The sequence below is a fragment of the Pipistrellus hanaki genome (assembly GCF_964339955.1).
Source record: "Pipistrellus hanaki genome assembly, chromosome: 9".
Lineage (NCBI taxonomy): Eukaryota > Metazoa > Chordata > Mammalia > Chiroptera > Vespertilionidae > Pipistrellus > Pipistrellus hanaki.
In genome coordinates this window covers 35338634-35348656 of record NC_140511.1, presented here as the reverse complement: position 1 = coordinate 35348656, position 10023 = coordinate 35338634, and the positions used below count along the sequence as shown (strand labels likewise).

At 43.6% G+C, this 10023-nt stretch overlaps 1 protein-coding gene across 17 annotated transcripts in view; it reads right to left on the bottom strand.

Annotated features, from left to right (window-relative positions):
• Positions 1 to 3182: 3182 nt before the first annotated feature.
• LOC311628225 (disks large homolog 2) overlaps positions 3183 to 10023 on the bottom strand; it is a gene marked incomplete at its 3' end in the record, with an annotated part of 1110130 nt that continues 1103289 nt past the window's right edge. For all 17 annotated transcript variants that reach the window (XM_084895257.1, XM_084895256.1, XM_084895260.1 and 14 more), the window contains one exon: positions 3183 to 8283. In XM_084895257.1, the coding sequence (XP_084751383.1) occupies positions 8177 to 8283 (107 nt within the window). The remainder of the gene's footprint in view (positions 8284 to 10023) is intronic.

Sequence of the window (10023 nt, the reverse complement as noted above, 5' to 3'; positions counted from 1 at the left end):
TTTCTGGGAAATTCTTGGAAAACCTTATAACCGTGGTTTTGAACTCTATATCCAGTCTTTTGTTCTCCATTTCTTTTGTTTGAGATCATTTTCCTTGTCTCGGCATTTTCACTGCTTCCCTGAGTTGGTTGGGTGGCTTTGTGTGTTTGGTGTCCTACCTGAGGTAGACACTCTTGGTGCTTTCCTTTGTGGACTGCCTGTATAGCCTTGATGTAGTTAAGTCTTGATTGTTGTTGGTATTACTGGGAGGAATTGACCTCCAGGCCAATTGGATGTGAATATCAGCTGTGTCTACACCAGGATACCTTCTGTATTGGAGACAGTCTTATAGGATCAGACTTGCAAAATTGCAAAAGCCTCTGTGCTCAGCTTGGATGGGGCGGAGTCCTAGGGCTGAGCCAACAGTCTTGGCTTCCCGTCAGCCCTGCCCTTGTACGCGTGCCTCAGACCTCTGCCTTTCATGGCTCTCCTGAGTTTCTGCCTGATAGTCCAGATTCCCCCTGCAAGAGCATGGGTGCCCCAGGGGCTCGCCCAGAATTGGGTTGGGTCTCTGTATAATATTTTTAATCTCAGTGCAGTCAGGAGCTTCCGATTTCTTCTGCTATGGAGAGGCCGCGGCAACCTCCGCAGTCAGACCTTTCTGCGTGCACTCACTCATACATGGGTACCAATAGACTCTGCTCCTGGATCCCCCGAGTCTCCCAGTCTCTGAGTGTCTTTCTCTGCGGTCCAGACTCCATCCGTATGAGCCTGGGTCCATGAGGTTTTGGCCAGGGCTGGAGTTCAGTACAGTGGGAAAGGGTTTAGTGCAGTCTGGGGCTTTCTTTCCCCTCCTGCCAGCCAGGCACTCAGCTGCCCTTCCTCTCTGTGTGTGTGTCTCCCTACCTCAGTGCTTTGGGGCTCCCCTGATCCGTGAGCCTCTCTCCTTCTTTCTAGTTATAGATTTCCCACTCAGCCAGCTTTCCTGTGGTTTTGGATGATGTCTGTTCTGCCTTTTAGTTGTTGTTTTGAAATTGTTATGCGAGGCGGCAGCTTAGGTGCTTATGTAGGCCGCCATCTTGATTTCTCCTCCATTTCTATCATTTGTGACATGTCACTTTGTCTCCCCATTTTGGCTGCTTCCCTGTGTTTGTTTCTAAGTATTAGGTAGAGATGCTATGTCTCCTGGAGTTGGTAGAGTATCCTTGTGGAGTAAGTGTCCTGTAGGGACCAATGGCTCAGCCTCCCCAGTCACCTGAGCTGGGCATACTATGTACACCCCTGTGTGGGATGTGTGCACAGTCTTGTAGTTGAGCCTTGATTGCTGTTGGCATCTCTGGAAGGAATTGACCTCCAGGCCAGTTGGCTGTGAAGATCAGCTGTGATGACAGTGAGAGAGCTGTTGTAGCCACAGCTGAACCTCTATGGAACAGGACTTGCTTCAATGGGGCTTTGGTGCTCACTGAGTCTGCCTCTTGAGTATGTTGCTTATGGATGTGCAGTGGTCTGAAACTGTCTGCGGGGTACGTTGGCTCTAGGACCTCTAGGGAGTGGTGCAAAGTCAGCCACTACCTGGGGCCACCCTGTAGGGGCTATTTGTATTGGGCTTGGAGGTACCAAGTGAGGCCTAGCTGTGAAGTAAGAAGGCTGGTGGTAGTGCCAGTTCTTAGGCCTTGTATTTATAGGTCTGGGGCATGCTAAAACCAGCTGCAGCTTTAGATATTTCAGCAAAATCTGAAGCCTGAGCAGGGATAGACCATTCACATGGAAAAGCTGGTGCTAACAGGGGAGGTGGTTGCAAATTGGATGGGGCGGAGTCTCAGGGGATCCCTAGGGTGGAACAAACAGTGTGGGCCATGCTGATGGAAACTCCATTATGACTGCCAGTCAGCCCTGGGGAGGGGAGGTCCTAGCACAGGAAAAATGTCCCCCACAATCACCCCTGTTTGGGAACAAGAAGCCAGACAATCCATTTCTTCCCCTTATGTGTCTGGGTCTCCAAGAGCCACCTGGCACTGGAACTCAGAGGTATGGAGTCGAGTAGGTTCATGTGCCTTACTTTAAAAGGAACAGCTGAGTCTCCAGCAGCCCCCATGACCCCAGTAGTTCCTGTGTCTTTCAGCCAGGTTTCTGGTTTGACACCCCAGTTGGGGCTTGTCTGGGAGGCAACTGGGCAATTCTTTCTCTCTGTCTCTCCCTTCCTCTCTTAAAAATAAGTCAAAAGCTCTTTATCTCTGCCACCCCCCACCCCACCCCCGCAATGCAGCCATTATTGGAGTGAATCTGGTTGACGTGTAGTGTTACCATCAATATTAACTCTGGTGAGACTGTGTAAATGTTAAAAATTGAGTAACTGTCGAAATGTGGGGCCTGCATTAGGCTTGCAGCCTCGGGCAACACAGTCCCCACACTGCCATTTGTGTAAATGGCTCTGCTCAGTCACCAAGCACCAGGGACTGCCACAGGACCTCTGGTGGAGACTGCTATGGACTCACAGTGATGGCCAAGGCCGTTTGATCAATAGTCCTGGTTTCCTGAATGGCTGATCCAATTATATGAGAGCTTACCATGAAGCAAAACATACTTCAAAGCGATCGCTTTGCTGGTGAAATTTCACCTCTTCCATGAAAGAATTCATCTTGATCCTCCAACTGTCAGACCCATGGTGTGTAAATGTCAATATGAAAAAGCATTTATTAACTTGGAAAGAAGAATTTAGAATATTATCTGGAAAATTCAGGTTCCTAAACATGACCATTTTGGTGTGTTCAGATCAGAGTTGGACTATTTTGTGGCCCCAAAGTCCTGTTCATATAGTGACATCTCTCCAAATTTGTGCCTTTCTTGGCATCTTAAGTATCTGATAAAACAAAAATATTCTTCTCTATTTTTAGTATCTTTTGAAACCTCACAATTTTGAAAGTGGGGAATTATTTCATATAAATGTGAGGGCCTTTAAAAAATCTTTTAATACATTTTTTCCTTCTTGGCAAAATCCTAGTTAAAAGCTGGCAAGATGGTAGCAAAATATTTAAAAACATGCAAAAGCACCACTTCTAGCTCTTCTCAGGAGGGCCAGCATCTCAGAGCAAGCCCACTCTAACTACACTCCAGCTCTGAAATCAGAACAAATTGGGTAAAAATAGAAATGCACGATTCTATTCTTTATGAAATCTGAGAAAATATGTGTTGGGAGGAAAGAATTTGCTATAACATATATTTTAATATTTATATCTGATGATAAAACCACAACACATTTATAACCATTCTATCAAGCATTTTTACAACAGGGCCGCTGCTCACAGCGGAACACGCAATAAATATGCACAGACACACCGGGTATGAAATATACATCTTGATTTTATAATTGTGTGTGCTTTATTTTTTACACAAATGGAATGGAAGTGTCGAATATTTACACTTAACAGGAGTGTAAGCTGTGCAGTGTCTCCGTAAACTCTAGCTGGGCAAGGAGTCTTTCCCCTCCCTCCCATCCTGCACTACAGTAGCTTGATGGAGGAACATCCTGTCCGAGAAAAGCACAAAACTGTCCTATTGAAAGGCTCTAACGGGTACAGCCTGGTGCACTCACTTAGGAAACACAAATTCAGAAAGGAGAGAAGAAAAGTTTACCATCCCATTGGGAGTCAATCTTGCCGGTTGGTTATCTGTCCTCATGAATTGCTAGGGAGGTTCTGAATTCTCTCTTGGAGATGAGCTTTGTCTAAATCGTCCACCTGTCTTAGCTTGTCCTCAGCTGCTACAAGAAACTGCACAGCTGTACAAGACATGATTTCCGAAGCACAGTTTTCAGTGAGAAAGGATATTTACAGACTGGAGCAAGTGTGTGGGTTTCCATCCACATTCATTCAGACCCAGTGTAGTAGGTGTATACATGACATACATACGCCATATACCATACGTACACAGAAGTAAAATGTCTAGCCACAGAATTCTCTAGAGTTCTCTGGCTAATCAGTTGTCACGGGAGGTACTCCACATGCTTTAAGGGAAATGTCCCCTTAATTCCCCCTAGAAGAGACAAATTATTATAATAAACTTAGGGACTAGCTTGAGTCTTTGACGTAAATATTTTTGTAGGAATTTAGGCAGGACCAAGATAGGAACAAAGAGATGTTATTTCACCAGCTAGTCCATTCAATCTCACCAGCTGAAAAGCAGAGGGGGTGGGTGGGTGGTGGTGTTTTACATAAAAATGGGGGGGTAGCTGTTGAGTGGGGAAAAAAAAAATCTTTCTCCAAATCAAGGTGATGGCATGGCTTTAATGAGAAGGAAGAGTTTTACTGTCAGAATAATTGTTGGGGCGGAGTCTGCCTTTTATTGAAAGGAAGTGTCCCTAGAGCCACAGGCGGGTGCTGGGAGTGGGCTTGCTGTGGACCAGCCTTGTGGCAGAGGGGCACCCAGGTGCCGCAGAGCCCAGAGCGCATGCAGCGTCACTGCCAGGGCAGCGGTGCAGGCTGGCTCAGCTGGGCAGGACCTCATGCTGAGTGTTGCTTCTGGGCTGTGTAGGTGAAACGGTGACCCCAAGTATTTGTGTCACTAGTCCAGCTTATGGACTTGCTGTCTGAATCAGCCACGAGCCCTTATAGGACAGAAACATTAAGAAGTGGGGTATTGGAGAGGAGATGACCAGAAGTATGAGGAAAAGAGAAAGAATGGGAAAGGAGCCCAGCTAACGTGGCCCAGTAGTTGAGCAATGACCTATGAACCAGGAGGCCACACTTTGATTCCTGGTCAGGGCACATGCCTGATTGTGGGCTTGTTCCACAGTGCAGGAGGCAGCCAATCCATGATTCTCTCTCATCAGGGATGTTTCTATCTCTCTCCCCCTCTCCCTTCCTCTCTGGGAAAAAAAAAAAAAAAAAAAAAAAAAAAAAAAAAAAAAAAGGAAAAGGAGGGGAAGAGGAATAAGAAGGGGAAAGAGACAGAATAAAGGAGAGATAGACGAAGAGGGGGGTAATAAAGGGTAGGAGTAAAGAAGGGCTATAGGAAAGTCAACAACTTAGAGAAGGCAGGAAGGAAGGCTAAAAGAAGAGGTACACAAAGAAATTTATGGGGTGAGATGGAAAGAGGAGGGGGAGAGCAGAGGAAGAATGAGAAAGAACCATAGGTGAGAGCAGAGGAAGAAGGAGAAAGAACCAGAGGTGAGAGCCAGAGGAGCGAAGAGCTCTTCCCTGGCTTCAAGTCCTGAAGGGCTGGCAGTGGGATCTGAGACAGCTCACAGGCACCCAAGTGCAGCTTCGTAAAGATGGGCTCATTAATCACATGGAGCCGACCCAAGACCTTGGGGCTGGGAGAAAAGGCCTGCAAAGAGGTGGCCGACACATCTCACGGGAGATGAGCAAGAAACAGATGCCCCTGCAATTAGCTGACAAGTGGGGTTTTGAATTTGGTAAAGCTGAGACCCCCGTGGTGCTACACATTGTACCAGAGCATGAAAAATAGCACCAGTGACACGATCTGGCACTTTTCCGAAAGGGCCCAGCGTGGGAAGGTGACATTGCGCCTCCGGCAAGCCTTCAGATTGGAGAGAGCTCCGGACAAAGTTTGCAGTGTTAGCACCAGTCTGGCCCCAGGCTCCAAGTGCATTGGCACCACATGTGATCTGGGTAACTCTCCTGCCGTCTCCACACCAGTTGTCAGGTTTGCTGCAAAATACACCCATCCACTGGAGCCATAGAGACCTCAACATTGGGAGGCGCAAGACAACACAACAAATGGAGGTGTGAATTCTATAGGAAAAGACCCTCTCACCAGTTTGCTTGGTGATTCTTCAAGCAAATATATATATATGTATATATATTTATATAAATCTACATAAAAAAATCAGTGCAAATGCCAATTCTAGTCTGAAGGCATCTACACTAGGAAAATAAAGTTATATTACTACAAAACCAAGGGTTGGTGGTTCAGTTTGATTGTACTCAGCCACAACGATACTTAGTTAAATGAAAAGCACACTGCACAACCCACAGAAACATCTACTCATTAATGACAGTCCTTTAAGTAAATGGTTGCATGCTCAGTTGAGAAACCAAAGGAGTAATCATGGTGGCCTAAAGATAGAGCTGGGACCAGGAATGGCATTCTGGTGGCAGGAAAGGTCTGGGAGCAATATTGATGAAAGGAGACCTTGACCTGAAACTGGCTAATGGCAAATGTGGTCACATCGGTGACATTTTGAGCAATCTAAGGGGATTTCTAGGAATTTTAACTTTCATCAGAGGGTAAGTACATTGCCAGCCCTTTCATTAGCGAAGGCAGCCTCAAGACTACAGGTAGATGCATGATTTTGCTTTTCTGTTTGTTTTGGTGACTGCAGCCAGGCAGAGAGTGGTAGCTAGTGTAAGATGAACACCATCTGTTTTTTTTGGAAAGAGACCCTCATTCTAAGCTCCAATGTTCTTCCTGTGAAAAGCCTCACCACAGCTGATGGCCCTGTCTCTTGCTTTCCCACCCCAGCCTGCATGCTGGTTTGCTGCACAGTGTGGCAGAATTCCTGCCAGGTCTGGATGTACCCCAGTAATAAGGCGATGGGGCTGAGTCTGGGCCTGCGTAGAACCCAGAGTTGAGTGGTTATTGAGATCACAGAAAAGTCTCTCTCTAAACACCTTGGGCACAAGCAAAGCTAATGTCACCACCAGCTCTAATGTAGGATATAGGCTTTGGGAGGTTCCTTTCTTTAAAAAAAAAAAAAATCATCATTATTATAATTGCTAAAAAATAAACTTGGTCCAGGTGCAGCCCTCAAGAAAGGCAGTTTAATTGGTCAACCTCTCATTAGTTGTCTTTCCTATTGTTCTATCCCTTTGCCCTGTACATAGAAACAAGTCTGCACTCCTCAACCCCAACCAGATAATTCTCTTCTCTCTCTCTCTTCCTCAAAGAAATAGTGCATCTTGGGACAGATCTATGACTAGCATCTCTGGCTGTTATAAAACCTGTTACTTGTGAAACAGACAAATGAAAGTGTCCTAATTACTCATGATAGGCCAAAATACTACATGACCCTTTAAGAATTGCATGTAAGTAACTAGGAACAAAGTTATTCAGCTATTTGCATGGCAGGCCCAGGTTGTTTATCAAGAGAAAAGCAAAAACTTCCCTTTAGCTTGTTGGTATGAGTCGGTCTCTGAAAGCCATCAGCTTAAAAATGCATTAACCAAATGTCTTCCAAAAATATCCATGAGGACAACTCATTAAAGGATGTGCTCCATGAGAGTCTATCACTAATGGGATAGGGAGATAATGGGAGGTAAGTAAGGGAGAAGTCTGAGCCAGACTTAGAAGGAACTCAGATGGTCTTAGTGGATCACTGGCAACAGAAGGGAGAGTGCAACTTCCAGTTCTTGAATTTGATAATCTGCAGGTAGTGCATACAGTTAGTCTTTCCATTAATTAGTCTTTACAAAATATTTCACAAAACTTTTTTAACCTATAGAAATTTGTTTCTATACATTTAATATATTTTTATTGTATAAATTATTCTCATCTTTAGTGCCTTCTTTCACTTTATAAATGGCAAAATAGACAATAAACAATCATGACGCTAACCCAGGTGGAACCCCCTCTTCCCAGTAGGGTCAGTCCTCCATACATTCGTGAGTTTTATGAAATGCTCATCTTTGCAGGTGCCAGTCAAAGAAACTACACGCACATCCTTCCCTGATATTATGCCGTCTCCAAAGGGACTCCTTTTTTTTTCCTTCATTCTTTCTTTTGCTCCTTAAGAAATCAAAGGATGTGCATATAAAAAGTCAAAGTGGACCAATTACAGATGTGGGTATTGGGAAGGTTGGTGAAGTTCAAGTGCTGGCAACTTTTCTTTAAAGCAAAAAAATACAGAGAGCTCAGCAGCTAAGTCGGCTCTGGACATCTGCTGGGTGAGGACGCTGCCCAGCTTGGGCACCAAGCCCATCAGAGGTTCAGCCCTACGCCTGGCCCCTTGAGCAAACCAAAGCCTTCCTGCATACCGCAGTGTCTTTTCTGTCCCACCCTTTGGCCCCTCTGTTTCCTTCATGGCTTCACACAGTTTGTGTTGTACATTCATCAGAATTCACATTGACTGCAAAACATAAATGCAACAAAAACATAAAAGCCTCCAAGTAGTAATGTTATATATATATTTTGTTCTTCTAAATGCTCTTCTGTCGTTGTCAGAGATGCAGTAGCTAATTTATAACTTTTCCTTTGAGGGAATCCAGATGAAAGGCCCAGACTGCTCTTCAATGACAAGCTTGCACTGGTTATATATATCTTCTAAGCTATCTCCTTGGACAATAGCTAGAACGAAAGCAAATGCACCCAGCGTTAGGAATCTATCATCCATCACACAGCGGAAGCTCAAATCAGTGATAGACAAACTTATCAGGAAACTTAGCGTGACTTTTCACTAGTAAGAAAAAGCAGAAAATTCACTTAAGCAAGGTCACATCAACGATGAAAAAAGTGCTTTTTAAGGCATGTTCTGGATCAGCAATAAATGCAACACAATCGTTTTCCTTTCTACATGTATGTCTGTTGTTCTGGACAATGAATCATCCATTTCGTTGCATTTTATAAGTATCTATCTACTCTGGGACAGGCCCTGAGGTAGGTATTGATCATTTTTTTCACACTGAGAGCTCCCCATTTATTAAGGAAAGCTGGCCATATATGTCTGTACTGCACTTACTTAGATACAGAGGAAATTACAAAGTTCTTGGAAGAAACTTTAGTTAACCTCCTCAACCCCCAAAACCTTTAATAGGAAATCCCATTCATTCTCCAAGTAATCTGGTAACATGAAGTTTTACCCTAGATACTCAAATTAAGATTATCTTATGATAAGTACTTATAAGAAACATAAATAGGAGGAAAATAAACAAACTGATCAACTGTGTATTACTAAAATACCAAGTCACTTAGATTAGATTTAAGTACATTTTATTGTTTTCTGTGGGGGGAACAAAGCTATCTTGTAGCTACATCTCTAAAACACATCAGTGCTATCTTTATTACAGTAGGGCTTACATTCCTACTGAAACATGGTTTAGGTTTTCAAAAACACTCTTCAGAATATATTGATTATTGTGTTGTATGCCCAAATATAAGCCACTGTCAAATAGACTTTGTTTTGACTTGATGATCCTACCTGGATGCTCTTTTAGGATGAAATATAACTCCTATCTTTGTTATTATTAGAAATTTTACTTAAGATTACCCGATTCAACATGTTTGCAAACTGCTAAGCCACTGGTGTTTTCTATTCTGAGTAAGATAAACAAGAAAATATCTAACTTTACATAAGGTTTTTCAGGAGGAAAGTTCTTATTTTCAAACTATCATTTGTAAGGCAAATTCCACAAATATTGCTCACTCCTTGAATTTAATCAATGTTTCATGGATTTAATCAATGTTTCATGAATATATATGAGAAAACCCAGTATACTCAAGATTAAAAAAAAAATCGTTATTTATTCCCCAAACTTCATTTCCAAGGACATATTTAAAAAGAAAAAAATAGTTTTGTTTGAGAGGGAATTAATTGAAACATGAAGTATTTCAAGACTCTTGTTCACATGTGTTAATGGGGAGGCCGACCTTCAGGTCACTGAGATTCTGCTCTGGAGCGACTGCTTTGGACAGCCCTCAGAGTTTCTTTTTCCACGTTTTCTAATACCAGGGAGATAATTTAATGAAGTATCAATGCCTACAAACTGTCCTTAATAGCAGGAAGTAGCTCAGTGGCATCTGGCGTCCTTAGTAAGAAAAAGCAGAAAATGCACTTAAGCAATTCCCCACCGGGAACCTGGGAGCTGGCTGCAGCTTAATTCAGAGCAGGGGAAATCCAGAGTCGGAAGCAAATGGGCGAAGCAGAGGGAAATTGGGGATTCTCAGAAAGGCTTTAGGGCCCAGATGTACTATTCAAAACCTTCAATATGCCAAAGGTTAGGCAATTTATCTCCTTTATCACAGTTCCAGGGGAAATGAGCTTACCTGTATTAGGCTTACCGAGGTTTGTAAGTTATATAAATGTCTGGT